The 18227-nt window shown below is 52.6% G+C and overlaps 7 protein-coding genes across 7 annotated transcripts; 2 read left to right on the forward strand and 5 right to left on the reverse strand.

Annotated features, from left to right (window-relative positions):
• Positions 1-509: 509 nt before the first annotated feature.
• BDV14DRAFT_212004 (S-adenosyl-L-methionine-dependent methyltransferase) lies at positions 510-3299 on the forward strand (the record flags this gene model as incomplete). The annotated part of the gene is made up of 5 exons (XM_073776217.1): positions 510-1306; positions 1555-1598; positions 1635-1647; positions 1820-2618; positions 2694-3299. The coding sequence occupies 5 exons, from the start codon at positions 510-512 to the stop codon at positions 2982-2984; spliced, it is 1944 nt and encodes a 647-aa protein (XP_073631175.1). The 3' UTR covers positions 2985-3299.
• Positions 3300-5499, reverse strand: BDV14DRAFT_151628 (major facilitator superfamily domain-containing protein). The gene is made up of 5 exons (XM_073766567.1): positions 5170-5499; positions 4987-5121; positions 4761-4930; positions 3644-4714; positions 3300-3542 (listed from the first exon to the last, which is right to left on the reverse strand). The coding sequence occupies exons 1-5, from the start codon at positions 5372-5374 to the stop codon at positions 3495-3497; spliced, it is 1629 nt and encodes a 542-aa protein (XP_073631176.1). The 5' UTR covers positions 5375-5499; the 3' UTR covers positions 3300-3494.
• Positions 5500-5625: 126 nt separating this feature from the next.
• BDV14DRAFT_187751 (C2H2-type zinc finger protein) lies at positions 5626-9074 on the reverse strand (the record flags this gene model as incomplete). Its single annotated transcript, XM_073770988.1, has 10 exons — positions 5626-6268; positions 6334-6723; positions 6774-6901; positions 6966-7100; positions 7157-7586; positions 7633-8192; positions 8252-8382; positions 8438-8488; positions 8544-8708; positions 8951-9074. 10 exons carry the CDS (start codon positions 9072-9074, stop codon positions 5626-5628), a joined length of 2757 nt encoding a protein of 918 aa, XP_073631177.1.
• Positions 9075-9263: 189 nt separating this feature from the next.
• BDV14DRAFT_196998 (YwbE family protein) lies at positions 9264-9755 on the reverse strand (the record flags this gene model as incomplete). Its single annotated transcript, XM_073772569.1, has 1 exon — positions 9264-9755. One exon carries the CDS (start codon positions 9753-9755, stop codon positions 9264-9266), a length of 492 nt encoding a protein of 163 aa, XP_073631178.1.
• Positions 9756-10002: 247 nt separating this feature from the next.
• Positions 10003-11628, reverse strand: BDV14DRAFT_196999 (uncharacterized protein; the record flags this gene model as incomplete). The annotated part of the gene is made up of 9 exons (XM_073772570.1): positions 10003-10087; positions 10135-10235; positions 10286-10465; positions 10517-10556; positions 10600-10711; positions 10758-10917; positions 10961-10974; positions 11020-11084; positions 11129-11628. 9 exons carry the CDS (start codon positions 11626-11628, stop codon positions 10003-10005), a joined length of 1257 nt encoding a protein of 418 aa, XP_073631179.1.
• A 261-nt stretch (positions 11629-11889) lies between these two features.
• BDV14DRAFT_197000 (uncharacterized protein) lies at positions 11890-13009 on the forward strand (the record flags this gene model as incomplete). Its single annotated transcript, XM_073772571.1, has 3 exons — positions 11890-12086; positions 12133-12348; positions 12403-13009. The coding sequence occupies 3 exons, from the start codon at positions 11890-11892 to the stop codon at positions 13007-13009; spliced, it is 1020 nt and encodes a 339-aa protein (XP_073631180.1).
• Positions 13010-13471: 462 nt separating this feature from the next.
• Positions 13472-13943, reverse strand: BDV14DRAFT_167550 (uncharacterized protein). The gene has a single exon (XM_073767703.1). It carries the CDS (start codon positions 13646-13648, stop codon positions 13478-13480), a length of 171 nt encoding a protein of 56 aa, XP_073631181.1. The 5' UTR covers positions 13649-13943; the 3' UTR covers positions 13472-13477.
• Between the last annotated feature and the right edge of the window lie 4284 nt (positions 13944-18227).

The raw sequence follows: 18227 nt of genomic DNA on the forward strand, positions 1-18227 counted from the left end.
AGTGGAAGTAGCTGGCCGAAGTCAGGCAACGTGGATCGACAGAGGAGGTGAAGAGGTGAAGAGGTGAAGCTGGAAGGAGCACTGTCAACGTCAAGGTGTCGGAGCATGGGTTCTTCCCCTGTCCTTGGGTGCCCGGTCTGCACAGTCTTCGTCAGCATCATAAGTATTTAGCCTAGCTCGGAGGTGCATCCACCCCTCCTAATACCAGACTCCTTCCCATTTCCCACACAAGGTGTGGGAAGCGATGGATGAATCTCCTATTGGGTGGCCGGTACGGCCAGCTATCTAGGATACTAATGGATGACTAAGCGAGGTCGACCCCTAGGGGCAGGCGGTGCCGGACGGCAGTATGCTCCGACACAAGGTCGCTGGCACGTGACAGTCACTGACACTCTCCGCGATCGCCTCTTTCCTCTTTCCTCCTTCCGATCTCGCCAACATATCCCTCTTTCCTTCATTCTTGTTCTTGAGTTCTGCTTTCGAGAGAGGCAGCAATACCTTCCTCTATCATGTTCTCGTCTCGTCGGTCTCTTCCCCAACTAATTACCTCATCCGTCTCCGCTCGTGGGTTTCGTGTTTCCGCAGGCAACATGGCTGCGAACGACTGGAGTGCTAGACAATACCTCAAGTTCGAGGCAGAGCGAACGCGTCCCTCGCGCGATCTTCTTGCTCAGGTGCCCTTCGAGTATCCGAAGAATGTCGTCGATCTTGGCTGTGGTCCCGGAAATTCTACAGCAGTTCTTCTTTCCAAGTACCCAAAGGCTCGCGTCACTGGAATGGATTCGTCTCCAGATATGATTCGCAAAGCGCGTGGAACGTTGCCTGAGATTGAGTTTACAGTGGATGACTTAGGTACATATCTGCCGAAAGAGCCAGTGGACTTGTTCTTCTCCAACGCTGTCTTCCAGTGGCTTCCGCAGACTCAACGCTTCGGCATCATCAAACAATTGATAGAATCCCAGCCTTCCGGTGGCGTCTTCGCATTCCAAGTCCCTGATAATCTGGGTGAACCTTCCCACATAGCGATGCGTGAAGCTGCCACCGACGGCCCTTGGGCGGCCACGTTGGGTTCTGCAGGGCGGGACAGGTTTGAGACTGCCCAGGAAATTTACGACGAACTGAAGCCTCTATGTGCGGATGTCAATATCTGGCACACGCATTATTATCATTCTCTCGAGAACCACCAGGCCGTCGTAGAATGGGTCAAGGGCACTGGGCTTCGCCCGTTTGTGGACCCCTTGTCACCCGAGCACAAAGAAGGCTTTCTGAAGGCTTATCTGGAGCGTATTCGATCACTGTACCCCGCGTCTGTTGATGGCAGGGTGTTATTGCGCTATCCGCGCTTGTTCGTTGTCGCCGTCAAAGCCTAACAGAGACCTCATTTCGAATATCGTTCACACTTAAGTATGTCTTTCACAAATGTTGCATCATTGCTAGTCGCGCCAAAGTTCACTCCGGCGCGGAAACATGCAATAACAGCGACCACGTTGCGCGGTTGAACCTTAAGTTTAATCTTCGGAGTCAGCTTGTCGTAAGTTGACTAGCGGCAACAAGTACTATGGAACGCTCCTATCAAGTCGCCTTTGTTTACCACAATAGTATTCGGCAAACTCACTAAGTCACATTCAATTTAGCCAGTTCTGACACGTTCTATCGATGGCATCCACATGGCCAATGAAGCTTCTCCAATTGGGCCCAGATCGGAGGCCGATCCACTGGGTCAAAGTGGGCCAGGCCACTCCATGATAGCCGCATTTCGCACCTTTTTGTGAGAAATTCTGCGACGCGAAAACGACCAGAAACGCAGACTCCTGCCCAGTCGCTATACAATGCTATCTTGGATACACCCTCACCTAGCACAGTCAGTGGATCCCGGAAAGGGCCGCCAACTTCAGGCTTCTCAACCCATTCGAAGAGGCGAAGTCCTTCTTATCGACCCACCGTACGCTATCATCCCTATATCCAGTGCAGAGGGCAACGCCCTCCTTTGCAGTAACCCCCAGTGCAACACCTCGGTACCTCAAACCACAGCAACAACTTGCATACAGCGCTGCAACCCTGACGTAGTATGGTGTACCGAGTCATGTCGCTTCGCAGATGAATTCCGCCATGACTTTGAATGCACCTGGCTCGCAAAATATACGAAACCACTACAGTCGAAATGGGGCGAGTACAATTTCGACATACTGTGGTTGATCGTGCGCCTACTTGCTAGGCGATATATAAAACTTCAAGACGACAACGACAACGAAACGGCCAACAGTAACCCAAACGAAGAAGGCAACACATTATCTGCAGACTCCGCCCCCTCAAATTTCAAGTCCGGCTGGCCGGCAATCGAAGCCCTCTGCGGCACAACAGAGACATGGTCCCACGCCCAAGTCCGAGAATGGACTATCCTCGCCAAGAAATATCTCAGCTCTTCAGCGCTTCCACACAAGGAATCAGCAGATGCCGCCCTCGGCCTAATCTGCAAGGAAGAAGCAAACTCGTTCGGCCTCTATCCGCGCGAAACCGGGCACTACCCGCCTCCTGATCCTCCTGTTCCAAGGGGAGAACAGTTCGGAGCTGCAGTGTATCCGCGCGCTTCAATTGCTAATCATTCTTGTTGTCCGAATGTAAGTCCAACCCCGCCTGCCCCTGCGTCGCTACACATCAGGGGATATTCAAGGCACTCCTAACGTCTTTTACAGATCATCCACAAACCAGACAAACAAGGCCGAATGATCTTCACGGCGAACAGGGACATTGCGCCCGGCGAGGAATGCTGCATCGCGTACTTTGATATGGCGCAGCTCGTCGAGCTCCACGAGCGAAGGGATCACTTGGCAAACTTGTTCCGGTTCAAGTGCCGCTGTCCAAGATGTACAGCCGATGAGAAGAGAGAACAGGAAGCGAAAGAGAAGGAGCTGGGTTCAGAGCAGGGAGAGTCCGGCGAGAGTAATGATATTTGGGGTCTGCCGTTTGGCTCGGATACCGAATAATTATCGAATTAACGTCGCTCAACTTTCTGTATAAAGTTCGACAAATGATGCAAGAAGTTAGTTTGCTTTTTTTTTGGTTCGCATGGCGGATTGGATTTGCGTGCCTAGCGTGCGACGGCATTCAACGATCTGGCCGTGGTTGAACCTCGGTCGGGATCGCATTACGTGTGACCGTTTGATTTACATCGGTGTCTACAGGGTTTAGACTCAGTAGAGTAGAGATATATATTATACTTCGTTCATCTTTCAACGGTATCAGGAGTTTTACTTCGTTGTTTCATTATTATGGACTTTATGACACGTTGGTGACCAGAATATATATCTGCAGTCGGAAGGTCGACGTCTCAGCATGGCGTGGGACGAACTGGCAAGCGTACGTAACATATTCGATGTCCAGTGAAAGCTGACTCAGGTCTCATTCAACATACTACGTACGTGGGGTATACACTCTGCGTCCACAAGCCCCTCGTCAAGATTGCAGCAGCTCTCATCGTGTACCAACAACGCAACTCAACGCGCCGCCTTCCTTCGTTCCTTCCTCTCCATCCATCGGCGCCACTAGTCAAGTCAGTTAGTTCACGTATCCCAAAATCATCATGAAAGCGAACCTGGAAAAGAGAGATTTGAAAGGAAGAGAAAGAAAGAAAAGGGAAACTAACCCTCGGGTTCAAAAAATAAACTGGCACACCCAACAAAAAGACCCCTCCACAAAGCGCCGCCAGAACACCCATTGCAACAGGGTAATCGTATTTCTCCGTCAGGGGATTAATCCCATAGCTCAGCGCAAAGGCAATGATATTCTTTACACCGACGACAGCAACAATCGCCGGTCCCGGGTTCCGCTCCCATGCCTCTGCCGCAAATGATGTCGAAAGGATGAGCACGCTGACGAAGGTAATTTGGAAGAGCGTCCAGCCCATGTATGGCCCGCCCCAGGTAGCGTTTCCGTCAGCAGTAAAGCCGTAGAGGAGGAGGGCGATGACGCCAAGAACACCGGGGAAGATGAGCAGCGGGAGGCGGTGTTCTGGTTCGTGGATACCGTTATTGCGGCGGGCCATGAAGACGATGAATTTGTCGCCGAGGTAGCCGGCGTAGAACATTCCTGCGAAGCCGCCGAAGACGCCGCCGAGGTTGATCAGGCCGATAGACATCGCGGGCCAGTGGTAGTTGGTTTCGAGGACTTTGTTGTATGATAGGGACATGCCGATTGAGGAGCCGAGGACGATGGAGGCAACTAGTGTTGCGTAGAGGATCCCGGGGGAGAGGAAGGCCTCGAAGATCTGGAGGGTGGTTTTGGGGATGAGTGTGAGTGGGCTCTCTCTCGGCGAGGACCAAGGTATTAGCATTTGGAGGTGAGTTTTCTTTGGGCGTAGCTCGTCGGGAATGTCGTCGGTTCTTGACTGACCGTTGGCCTCAATGTAGTCGCGGGTCTCAGATTCAGTGAGCACCCTTGTTACACCGAATTGATCTGTAACCACCACTCGACCGTTGATGAACTGGGAGCTGCGCTGGTAGCGGGTTTCGAAGCCAAAGAAAATGGCGAGCAGCAGGCCAACCGCTACTGTGATCGCATAGACCCAGTAATTCCACCTCCAGCCAAGAGTAGCAACTTCGTAGGAGGCAGCGAGGTTGAGACATCCCGTGATAGAGCTCTGCGCTGCCCAATACAGACCGTACGCCATTCCATGTTGATGGACAAATGTTACCTCGGCCAGGATAAGAGGAAGGACCTGGCGGCTGTTAGTAGACTAAAGAAGGGGCAAGACTCAGACGAACCGATTCCGTGACTCCAGCCGCAAGGCCTTGTATGATGCGTAAGGCAAGATGCTGTGACCAATTGTTGCAGGCGGCGCACCCGACAGTGGCTGCTAGGAGGACTGCACTCGACACGATGGTTGTGAAGCGACGACCGTACAGAAACGCGAGAGGAAGAACAAGAAAATTGCCTTTGGAGGAAAGCTTGGTCAGTAATCAAACTTTGAAACGATAATCGTATACTGACCAACACCAACAAACAAAGAAGGGAAAGTCGTTAGCCACACGACCTCGTTAGCGGTATGCCCTTCCTTCATGTACATTTCCATCAGGGTCTCAAGAAATGCACCCAGTCCCCCAACAAGAGACAGGGACATTGCCGCTACGGAACGATTAGCCCGAGCTCGCACACGACATGATAGTTACCTACAAAACCAACAACAGCTTACTATGATACCCGTCTTCTCCCACTTTGTAAAGTTCAAGGGATCGTTCGGGTCCTTGCTAGGAATTGGTAGACGCTGCACATGACCATCGCTGTCGACCAGGACGTGGCCATGTTCGATGGACGTTTTCGCTGCCTCGACGTCCTCGGCTAGCTCGATGACTACTTTCTCCTCCGTAGGTCGAGACATGGTATTGCAGAAGGAACCGGGACGAAAAGGATTGAGGTAGAATGAATAGGTTTATTTACCCTTCGCTCCGCTTGTTGTCAAGGTTGGAGAAGGCACTGTTAATGCGGGGACCCCACAACGTCAACAACGGTTGCGGATGTGGGCGAGCCGCGGCGTGGGCGACCTCCCCCACACAAGGTCTGTCCACAATACCGAACAATGTTACTCGTAGCGTCCTTGTCCATCAGGCTTCAATTTCTGGTCCCAAATGCTCATGGCAGATTTGCTAGATCACCTAGCAGGCGGTGAAGATTTTCGACAAGGGGCGGAAAGTGGTTGGCTGCCCCAGGGAAGTTGCCTTTCAAGACCTGTCTGCCCACTTCCAGTACTAGGCGAGGGCTAGTGAGCGGACAGTAATTAGTGCAGTTCTCCCCATCGGTTCCCACGGAGTGGAGAGTTAGACCAGGTTGACCAATGTCGCGATTAATGAAGGCCTTGATTGGTTCACGTTTGGCTTCATCTAGGTTGAGATAAGGACCGGGGGTCGCGCTCGACACAATAGCGACATTTTCGTGCTGTGTTTCACCGCATCGTAACAGACCAAATACCCATAATGCTAATATGGCGTGGTAGATGGCTAGATTGTCGAAGCCGCGGAGCTGAAAAGGCAAGACCATTCGAGCTGCTCGAAGCACCTGCCCGGCGTGCCAAACACAAAGGCGTGCCTCTTTGGTTAAGCTCCAATTGCGGAGATTAGGGTATTCTCGTCTGGCTTCAGATTCGCCGAACTGACCGGCAAAGCGCTGGACAGAGGCGAAATTGACATGGAGATGCATCATGGCAAATTCGCTGAAGAGTACGGCGTTTGAAGGAAGATTGTCCATGTCGTCTACTGCTGTCTGAAGGGATAGTAGCCTAGGACCATTAGCATACCATTAGCATCACAGTAGCCAGAATTCAAGGCCTGGGGGCAGTCTCACAAATTATCCTGGCGACTTTGCAGCCAAAGCCTGGTCACTGCATGAATGTCATTACGACAGGTGTCGGTCAAGGATGCCTGCTGGCGAAAAAGCAGAACCTGGCTCATGAGGCCATGTAGTAAAGCCGAATTGACCACCCCCTTATCAATATTCTCTGGAAGATGGTTCAGGCTGAACGCATCGCCTAGTAAGTCCCTGAGCGAAAGGTCCGGAAGGAGTGCCTGCGAATAGTTTTGCTCCCAAAGTTGCTTCCAGGCGGAGGCTGTGGGTGCGAGCCATAGGTTACGGGAACTCGGGAATGGCAAAGTGAGCTCCGAATAGCTAGTCAGCCCCGGCCTGTTCATCGCAGCTGCAGCTTCCACATCATGCTCAAAGAGATGATAAACGAGGCTGGCGCCTAGTCAGTAAACCTGCACAACCCGTAAGGTTAAGGGACGTACCGTATCAATGATTCCTGGCGGACCCAGCGCAGCCAAAGAGCGTCCAACGTTTCCTCATTTATAGAACCATCAGAAGGCTGGATGTGTGAATAGAAAGACCGGTCGAAAGCGCCAGCTCTTCGTAACGCCTGCGTAGGTGTCAGCCAGAAACTTAGAGCCGGTCTCAGGTGCAGAACATCGGCGGTCACATACGGTGCATAGAGGCTGCAGGTTGCTTTCCGCTATCTGCATTTTACGCTTATAGCCGCAGAAAACCCCAATATCAAGCCACATCATGGAGGCCTGGAAATACTGAAGGTCTCGAAGTACACTATTATCCGATTCGACCTGCATTCATGACGAAATCAGCCGGCTTTTCTTCGAGCCACAGGCAGGTCTCTTACAAGTTGAGTCAGGCTGACCCGAACAATTTCCAGCAGTATTACTCCGGCCTTTCCAATTGTTGGAATGGCAGAGCATACACAGCCCGCGGCAACAAGCGCCGTGAGCAATTCAGGTCTCGAGTCATATCGGTAAAGGGTATATGGGTGAATCCAAGCATCAGTTTCAGTTCTCTTAGAAATGCCAATCTTTATCAGAGCATCGAGTGACTCGGCGGTCGGAAAGGAGGGGACAGACAGGTGCGATCCTCCGGTAGCTAGAACCAATTGAAATATATGATCACGTAGTTGACTGGAAAGCTTGCCGCGGATCTTCAGTGACTCAAGCCTAGACTTATGCAACGACGAAATGGAAGCTGTCATGTCTCCGTCCTCGAGTGGTATCCGTCCGTCGTCGCTAAAGCCGGTTTGGTTCTTTGCTGGTATCCAAAGCCTGATTGCATCAGTCCAGACCTTCACATCGGGACTAAACCACGTACCAGAGAGACTTTCGGAAAGCCTCAACCCGCTGCTTTGTTCTTTGCTCCTCGTTAGAGGTCTCTAGGATTGAGTTGGTGGCTGCAGGCGATGGATTGTACTGAAGTATATGATCCAAGTCTGCTAAAATTTCGGTACCAAACAAATCGGTATCTGCACCCGAGCTTAGAAAGTCGGGATCATCCATGAAATCAAAAACACCTCTCGGCTGCTGTGCTATTGTGACGGTATTAGAGGTGAGATCCAAAGGCATCATTATGTTCCCGAAGAAAGAGGGGAATTCACCCAATCCCCTGAGATCTTCGAGACCTTCATGAAGAGGTCCCGGTACTTGGGAGGGGAATGAGGCTAGCGAGGAAGGCGAATAAAGTGTTTGCTCAAGACTGGATGGTGTGTGCCGGATTTGTTCGTTCTGATCACAAGTTGCGATGAAGTCCATGTTATCTTGGCATCGATGGCTGTCTCGCGGAGTTCGTGTCTTTGAGGAAGGAGTAGGCATTGTATTTTCGCGGCGTCCATTTGCATGCCGCGGCACACATGGGATTTCCTTTCGCTGGCATCTCTAACTATTGTTAGACCTTGAGTCGTATTTTGTTGAGAGACAATGGACAAGGTGCACACCTTGCAGGGGCTGTTGTTGTCACAGCTTGCCTTTGCAGTGGCACACGGTGCACAGGCTTCAATGGCTCTTGCCTTTTGTGGTGCAGTTGGTACACCATTCTCATGGATCAAACAATGGCGCTGGAGGACGTCTCTGGTCTATTGGTTAGTTTTGGTCTCGCGGAGTGGGTATGACATCGTACCTACGGTTAAAACCGCGGTGGCAGGTTGGACATCGAAATGTTCGCTCATCGCGGTCTTCAGATACATTAGTCAGAACTGAGGAGACAAGCGTCAATGACTAAACGCCTACGAGAATCTAGATGGCGAGCTAAATGATCAGGCCTCTCATAGGACCGGTCACACTGGGGACACTGGTGGAGGCTAGCGGCATCTTTGGTGCGGGGAGACTTGTTTGGGAACGACATGGAGGCATTATCGATATTTATCAGGTACAGCAGATCAAGATCATACGATACTTGCAGATGGTGAAGTAGGTAGCAGGAGTAACGATAGAGGGGAAGAAGAAGTTGGTCAAGTCGGGAAGTTATGTGGACGGTCTCCGCTGCCTTCCCGACTACTCTCATAGCCGACGCTAGCCCAAACGAGGTTTCACTGGACATCGCGGGGCCATGCAAGCTATTGCTCCTTGTCATGCTGAACATGGAAGATTCCTCGGTACTTTGGGTAAGCCTCGCGCTGGCCCTTGCATTATCGTACCGACGCTTGATTTGTAGAATTCTAACTTCTCAAACTCGAAGCAGACGCCCATTCCAGAGCAACCTAATGTGATAGAACAGCTTCGTCGAGAGCCCAGCAAGTAACCACATTGGGCCCCCAGCATTGTTCAAGGAAAGCGCAGCATCCAAATTCATAGAGCATAGGCATTCTTCACCGACCTGCCAGCTGGAAACCCTTAGACCAGACGCGACTGATCGAAGACGCGCAATGCGACCAATGTCGCGAATAAAATACCATACCAAAATACCACAGACAAACTTCATTCATCTGGGAAGGAGTGGTGGGCTCGATCTCAATCCGCAAAATGGTTGGAGACATGGTGGGCAACTGCCGCTTCATCGCCGGTAAAGTCGCCGCAAACGGGACAGATGACGGTTGGTAAGGGCTCAACGTTCTCCTGTTGTCGGGTTTCTTCATGTTCTTCCTGGTTGTTTCCGCCATTTTTGCCCTTTCGCTTCCCTCTTTGTCGTGGTTGCGTGATATAGGCGTCCAGACCGATTTCCTCGGAGGGAACTTCTTGCGCAGAGATGGCTCTCCTTGAGGAAGCCACTGCAGATACACTCGGGTGTTCAGAGCCCTCACTACCCCCTCCAGGCCCTATGGACTGAACTCTCCCGACGCGGCCATCAGTGAGGCGGACTTTGATGCCCCGAGGATGATTCCCACGCGTCAAGAGCGTGCCGACTGTTCCTGCCACAGTCCGGCCAGTTGGTTGATCGGCTTTCAAGACGATATTCACGTAAGCGCCAGGAACGACTTCCTTCGTTGTAGGTACGCGAGGCATGCTGATTGTAGGTCAATCATGGAATGTTTACTCGGTAGCGAAGTTGTCTGGAAAGACAAAATCACTGGACCCGATGGTCACGTGGCCGGCTGTAGACGCTAACCGAATCGAGCGTCAACACAGCCAGTGCTCTTGCTTTCTTACAACTCTCTACTCTGTACAGCGTCTTCTCTGCTGGTACTATATTCTAGTCTATCCAATCTTTGAATAACTATTCCCATTCAGTAAGCGACAGTACTATTCTGACCTAGGCCCTCGACGCTACTTGCTGCTTCAACCATTCCTTAGCACCGTTGTATCTGCAGTTAAAGTCCATGAACTCGTCCGGTTTCCTGCTCTCGGTAAGCCCATGTCGTGAAAACAACGCACGACCACTTACATTGTGACTGTTTTCCCTCCCTTCGCGGTACCCGGCTTCGCTGCCTGTCGACTATACGCCTGTATCAGGCTAGCGCGGTCATGCCGACTCTTGAAGACATTCTGTCGATGATGAGCAAAGGTGGGTAATATTCCGGCAAAAAAGCTCTCACCCTGAATATCCTTTCGACTTGCTCCGAACATGGCGCCTCTTTTTCTGTATCGAAAAACGCACCCAGCGCTTCCGAATCTTCGATCGCCTGGCTGGCCCCTTGACCCTGCGTCGGTAGCATCGCATGGGCAGCATCACCGATCAGGATGAGCCGACCATTGTGCCAGGTTTCGAGAGGATCCTATCACCGTCGTCAATCACGGCCATAGATCTCAGAAAAGAATAACCTTACGATGTCTCGTAGCTGCCATAAGCCGAGGTCTGGGGAATGTCTAGACACGTCAGACAAGCTCACAACCTTGGGACGCAACTAACTTGAAGATACTTGTCACCCAGGGAGGGAACTCCGAGAACGTATCCATCATCATGCTCAAGTCGCCTTTGGATACCCAAGATTGCTTCGCATGTGGGTCCTCATTCATCTGCTCTACAGCCCATCAGCTTCGGCACCTGTTAAAACTTGAAAGGCGTACCATCTGGGACCAAGGCAACAATCCCGAAAACATCACCCTGTCTTCCGGGGCCCATTATGAGACGGCAGTTATGTGCAACCATCATGGACGTAAATGGGATGCGAGGATTGATTCTGCTACAGAATTCCGGTTCCCTCTCTTCCAAGACATTCGCAGGAATCTACAATGTTAGCAGAAAGACTCCAAAACGCTGGAGCACCTACCATGAGTCGATATGCTGTCCTCATTAGCTCTCGCTTCATCCGTTGATGCTGTCACTTACCCGAATGGCCTGTCGGTAATGGGGTGATATCTTTACCCAAGACGTACTTTTGCAGGCTACTGTGGCTGCTGCGTGTTAGCTCAGTCATGGTGGAGGATTCTTGACATACATTCCATCCGCTCCAATAATGATGTCGCCCTGTACTCTTTCCCCTTTCTCGAGCTCTACGTATCCCGCGACAGGGTCGCGACCGACTACTCGGGACGAAACTCGTATTTCGACCGAATCGCCTGACCTAACATTGGATAGTGCGGCCTTTTTCAGAGAATCATGTAGGTCCTTTCGGTGGTACAGAACTCGACTCGCACCATATATGGTTTTGGTACTCAATGGAATCTCGTTCACCACGTCACCGTCTGTTGAATAGATACGGAATCCTTCGTCCACCATTCCGCGAGCATCCTCGAGCTCCTTCCCAAGACCGAATACATCGCTCACAATCTTACTTGCATTCGGCTGCAAAGATATCATTGCGCCAATTTCTGTATTGAGTCGTGATTGTTCAAGTACGATGATTCGTCGATTGGGGGCGCGAAGGGCAATGGCAGCCGTGAGGCCCGCGATGCCCCCGCCAACGATAACAATTTGAAACGGACTGGTGGCTTTCATCTTGCAATGTCTCTACTAAGCTGATAGTCGGCGCTCGTGGCAAACTATACTTCCATATACCGGCCACTGTAGGTCCCCTGCCTCCACCTCCACTTCGCTCCTCCACATTCCGCCGGTGGGCGATGGGCCGGAAATGTGGGCGGTGGGGGCCAAGCCTGCATATACAGGTGATGTATTATGATCTAGTCGATATAAACGAGCAGCGAGAGTCAATCGAGGTTCGATCCATCAAGTACACCAGGAACTGCATCCAGAACCACCATGTCTGCCACCGTTGTCACTGAAAACATTGCCGTCCAACCGGACCCAGTCCGCATGCGTCTGGACGGCAAAGACCCCAGGTTTGGAGATTTCCGAGACGACCTCGCCAGAGACGGCTTTGCTGTCGTGAAAGGAGCCATTGCCAAGGACCGCGCGCTCAAGTACGCGGACGAGATGTTCGGTTGGCTAGAAGGCTTGTAAGAACCCAACCCATCGCCAAGACGAACCTTGCTGACAAGATAGCAACCTTGGTTTCGACCGCAATGACCCTTCCACAATCCACAAAGACCACCTTCCACTCATCAACGAAAAAGGCATGTGTCTGCACTACGGTGTCGCACACGAGAAGTTTGTCTGGGACGTCCGCAGCGAGCCCGGCGTACTCGACGCCTTCGAGAAGGTCTACAACGACAAAGACCTGATTGTGTCGTTTGACGCGATCAACTTCGGGTTCCCAAAGTACGTTCGTCATCTGTTCGTCTGTCCTTCTATAACAATGACTAACAAGTTCAGCCGCACCGACCTCCCCCCAAACAAGCCCTGGCCTCACCAAGACCAAGACCCTGAAAAGCCCGACTTCCGCTGCCTCCAAGGCCTCGTAAACCTCCTCCCCAACGGCCTCAACGACGGCGGCCTAATCGTGTGCCGCGGCGGCCACCTCCTCTCCGACGCCTTCCACCACGATATGAAAGATGAGCCGCGCATTCCCGCCTGGACACCAGAATGGTACGGCTTCACCGAGAACGGCATGAAGTGGCTCTCCGACCATGGGTGCGAATGGGTGAAGGTCTGTGCTGAGCCTGGAGACCTACTTCTATGGGACTCGCGAACCCCGCATTATAACCTTAGTCCTAAGGGTGAGACACCGCGGTTCGCGATCTATACTTGTTATATGCCTGTTGGGGATGCGAGTCAGGATGATCTGGAGAGGAAGAAAGAGGCGTTTGAGGGGTGGTTGGGGACAACTCATTGGCCGAATGCGAAGCATACAGGGTCGAATGTTGCGAAAAGGGATAAAAGGGATTGTCCGCATAATCGGTTCAAGCCTGTTACTGAGCCGGCGCTTGGTGAGAGGGCGTTTAAGCTGACGGGGATCCCGTATCTGAAGAGTCAAGCTTAGCTGCGTACTCTTTTCTCGTGACATGTCTTTGTATCTTTAGCTAGGCTGCTAGCCACAATTGTCTCCGTAACTCGACATATATGTCCATGTTCCGTTCTACCTCTAGCGAGGTCCAAATAAGTCCTGAACTTGATCTTTACCAACCTGGCATTGAAAAGGGTCCTTTGCCCTGAGTGTACCTTCATCGCGGTAGGAAATAAGGAAGCCTTTGGTATTTAACAGAACCATTCGACGCACGACCACGCTGGCAACTGAGCCCTCGCGTCAATCACGAATGCAGTTTACCCTGCATCTTCCCCCTCCAGCTCCTTTAGGTTCCCTCCCACTCTCTCCCACCCGGACTGTTCCCGTCCGCTCAGGGTAATCAACATAGCCCTCCCTAGCTTCGATCTAATCAAGCGCCATGACGAAGGCCCAAGGCAATTTTCCCTCCACCCATTGGATCTGGGGCGGTGGGATCTCGTACGTCTATGAATTCGCGCCTCGCATCGTCGTCAAGGTGCCGAAGGCAAACGAATTCGAAAGAGAGCAATTCAGGACGGAGGTCGAAATATACCGCCTGTTCGAGAAGAACAAGCCTTGTCCCTCTATAGTGACATGCTTCCATTTGTCAGAGAAGGGTATCTTTCTTGGGTACATGCGAGGTAGACAACAACACTCTATCTACCCCCGCTCCCAGCTCTCAATATCCTTTACTTTCACTAACGGGGTTTAATAAAAGACAAAACCCTCTTCGCAAGAATAGAAAATAACCTCATCCGCGACACAAAAACACACCTCGTCACCCAAATTCTCAAGACTGAGCCACTCCCCCTCCGCAAAACATGGATGCGAGATCTCTCCTCGGCAGCGTCATACCTCTGCGTCTTTAGAAAACGACAACCCAGCCCTGAGGGCGGCCAGAACCAGGATCACCCGGTTCGCATGGAGGAAGAAAACCCTGCGCATGCAGAAGACATACGGATCCATGCTACTCGACCTCGACTCCCCCGAGGGGGCCAACCTCCTCGTCCAAGAGGGAATGATTATAGGAGACGAACTGAAGGTGGTCGAACTGTTCGATGCGGCCTGCCTCATTTATCGATGCTTCAACTGCCATCGATACGGACACTCGGGAAAACACTGGCAAAAAGCCAAGAAATGCGGTCACTGCGGCGCCACCGGACACGAGCTAGCCAAGTGCAAGCTCGTAAACGACAAAACCAAGGCACGCTGCGCTAACTGCACGGGCAATCACAGAGCCGGGAGCAACGACTGCTCACACCAGGTAAAGGAGAGAGAAAGAGCACGCATCGCATTCGAGAACAAGCCAGTGCTCTACGCCACCCAGAAGACTGAACCGGAGCCGACAAGCTTAAAGAGGACAGCAATCTTTAACGACACTCCGGGCACGACCCGACATGCGCCTGCACCTAAGAGGGGCAGACCTAAGATGCCCCTGGCCACCCCCGGGGACACTCAGATCAGCATCGCCTTCGCAACACCACCCCCCGCGGGCGAACCTAAGGACACCCCCATGGAAGCGGCCCTAGACCAGCTAGGGCCTAACCACCCAGACTCTAGCCAATGCTAGACACACTGAGAATCGCCCAATACAATGTGAACAACAAACCCGACACGATGACCATGCTCAGCGTGCACCGAGACACAGAAAAATACGCGGCCATAGCTATCCAGGAACCGGCGATAAGGCCGGGAACGCACGCGACGTACTGCGACTCCGGATCACCCTTCACCCCAGCGTACCCAACCAACAGGGACTCAAGAGTATGCTTCCTCATACACAAAGACCTCCCAAAGCACTGCTGGGAAGTCAAGTTCATCACCTCCCACCTTGCGATCCTCACCATCACCCCCCCGGACGGAACTCCCATCCAAATCACGAACGTATACAACACCCCCACACCACACACGACGAGGTCTCTCTCGAGCCCGCTCAACCTCCTAGAAGACGTCCTCAGCAACGAAAACCTCCATGTACTGCTGGGGGACTTCAACCTGCACCATCCGACCTGGTCCATGGAAAAAGAGGACAAGGTAAGCTGCATGGCGGAAGACCTACTAGCAATAACAGCACAGGCGGGCCTATCAATCACTACCCCCAAGGGAATAGCCACCTGGCGAGAAAACCCCGAACAGCGAGATATGCTCCACACTGGACCTGACATTTATAAGCGCCGAGCTGGAGCAACAAGTGAACCGATGCGCAATCGATGACGACCTATCACACGGCTCCGACCACTCCCCGGTAGGAACCTGGATCGACGCACAACCGCCAGCGAGACCAACGAACACCCAGAGAAAGTGGAAGGACATGGACGCCGGCCTTGTCGAGGCCGAGAGCCAGTATTTGTGGGTCCCAAGCAACATTACGAGCACGACAGCGCTAGATGAATACGCCGAGTACTTGCAGGAGTTCGCTCTGCGGGTAGCCGACGCAGCGGTGCCCAGACAGAAACCCGGGGGAGCGAAATATAGGTGCCACTGGTGGAACAAGGAGGTCGAGGAGGCGGTCCGGGCGGAAAGGCGAGCCCGCCACGCACGAGAATCGGACGGGGTCCTCAAGCGCCTGAACAAAGGAAAGAATCAGCGATCATGGAAGCCAAAACCAAAGCTTGGAGGGAACAACTCCACGAACTGCGCGACAAGCCAAACAACATGTACAAGCTATCAAGATGGGCGAAGGATCGCAGCCACCTCCCCCCTCAAATCCCGAAGGTCCCGAACCTACGAGTAGAGGAGAGGGAGGCGTCTACGTTTAAAGAAACGGTAGAGATTTTTCATAACCAGTTCTGCCCGGGAGAACCGCAGGTGGACGAGTTGGATCACGGGACGCTCGTCCCACAGGGAAGCGACAAGAGACCAAAAGTCACGCTAGAGATGGTGGAGTCCGCCATCCGCGGAACAGCATCTTGGAAAGCGCCAGGGCCCGACACGATACCAACGGGGTTCATCAAGGCCATGGGTAAGCCCATGGCCAGAGCCATACAGGTCCTTACCCAGGCGAGCTGGGACAAGGGACACGTGCCCAGGCCCTTCCGCACAGCAAGGACGGTGGTCCTTAAAAAACCCCGCAAAGAATCCTACAATGTCTCCAAGCTTGGAGGCCAATCGCCCTTCTTAACACCCTTGGGAAGATTTTGGAACCATTATAGCCAGACTCCTACAGGAACTAGTGGAGACCCGGGGAATGCTCCCAGACCTTTAGATGGGAGCATGGCGCGACAGATCTACTAAAACAGCTCTAGATATTTTACTGTTAGTGGTGTGCATGGCGTGGAAAGCAGGTAATATTATATCGCTCCTGTCCCTTGACATGTTAGGAGCATTTGACAACGTGGTAAAAGGGATCCTCCTAGGGATACTTTAAGAACTAGGAGTCCTGGAGGTAATGGTAAAATAGGTAGACAGTTTTATAATGCAGAGAACCATTATACTACTTTTTAATGAAAAGGAATCTAGACCCCTACCAACAAGGGCAGGCATCCCACTGGGGTTACCAGTATTACCAATCCTCTTCCTCTTTTACAACTCCAAGCTCATAAAGGCATGCAATCCGACGCATCTCAAGGTCATAGGCGTCGGCTTTGTTGATCATCGGAACCTGATAGCATGGGGTCCAAACACCAAGGCCACGTGCCGAAACCCTGCACAGGATACATGAGGAGGCCTGCCTCCCATGGGCGAAATCCCACGGGGCAAAGTTCGCGCCTGAGAAATATGAACTCCTGCACCTGTCAAGGAGCCGGAAAGCAGACCTTAAAAGGCCACTCCGTATCGGAGACGTGACTAAACGACCCACCTCAAGTGTACGGATCCTAGGACTATACCTTGACTCCAGGCTGACATGGGGAGCCCACGCCCAAGCCCTGGAGGAGAAGATGGCCACCCAGGAAAACTCGCTCAAACAACTCACCGGATCCACCTGGGGCCTGCCACTGCTGCAGGCGAGAAGACTTTACACAACCGTGGTACGCCCAGCTCTAGCGTACGCATGCCATGCGTGGCACGCACCGACACACACAGACCACAAGACGACACCGCAGCTTAGACTAGCGAAGAAAGTCCAGGCTAGGTGCCTTCACCGGGTGGCAGGGGCGTTCAGAGCCACCCCCACCCAGGCTGTGGAGGTTCTCACGCACGTCCCGCCAATAGAGCACTACCTTACGGGCTGCATCACGGCCTTCAGGTCTAGAATACTAGACAGGGAGACGACAAGCCTGACGCGAGAGATATGCGACAGAATCCGAAGCACCTCACACCAAGAGGGAGACCACCAACCGGAGGACATCAGTCACAGCAGGCCCATGCCACACAACTGGCAGGAGACGTGGATGAACAAGAACCTACCCCCCGATGCCCGGAGGTAGACGACGAAGCGTAAAATATGGGAGGCGGTACTTAACCGGTGGAAAAACACTCCTTGGAGGGACAGCAACGGCATTATAGAGCCGACACGACTGCGACCCTCCAAGTACAACCTTAAAATACACGCGCGACTTCACAAAGCCGAAAGCTCGATCCTCACCCAGGTACGCACGGGGAGGATAGGCCTGGCAGCCTTCCTGCACAGGGCAAGGGTTCCGGAGTTCCCGGAACCCACCTGCCCGAGATGCGGACAAGGTGAAGAGACACCTAAACACATCGTCATGCACTGCGCAGAGTTCCGCGACCGCACTGGAGGCCTCAGGAGATGGGGCCGGCTAGACTTCAGGTGGCTCCTGCTAACAGCCGGGGGATCGGCCAGGCTGGCCAGATGGTGGCTACGAGAGGGGGTGGTCGACCAGTTCAGACTGGCGAACAGGTTGATCGTAGATTAGAGAGGACGGATCAGTCAATAAGTACTGCGCGATATGTAAATATAGCGGGATAGATACTTTAGGCCGGGGTTTTTAGCCCAGCAGGGCCCAAGGGCCCTGCAAGGTTTTCCCCAACACTCACCGAGATAGACCGGATGGCCAATACGGCCCAGCGGAGTAACAATGTTCTTATTATTATTGTTGTTGACGATTTTGACGATATCGTATCGGCAAGCCTTGGGGTTTGACGATGCCGATTGACGATTTGCCAAAATCTTGCCGATATCGTATCGTCAACAGCCCTAGTAACACTCAAGACTCAGCATCTTTATTCTCCGAGTCTGCCTGAAATCCCGAGTCAGAAAAGCTGAATTTCAAGGCTTGGTGATGTGGTTCGTCAAGGCAAATGTCGAGATCGG

Source organism: Aspergillus stella-maris, assembly GCF_047715825.1.
Source record: "Aspergillus stella-maris strain CBS 113639 unplaced genomic scaffold BDV14scaffold_9, whole genome shotgun sequence".
NCBI classification, from domain to species: domain Eukaryota; kingdom Fungi; phylum Ascomycota; class Eurotiomycetes; order Eurotiales; family Aspergillaceae; genus Aspergillus; species Aspergillus stella-maris.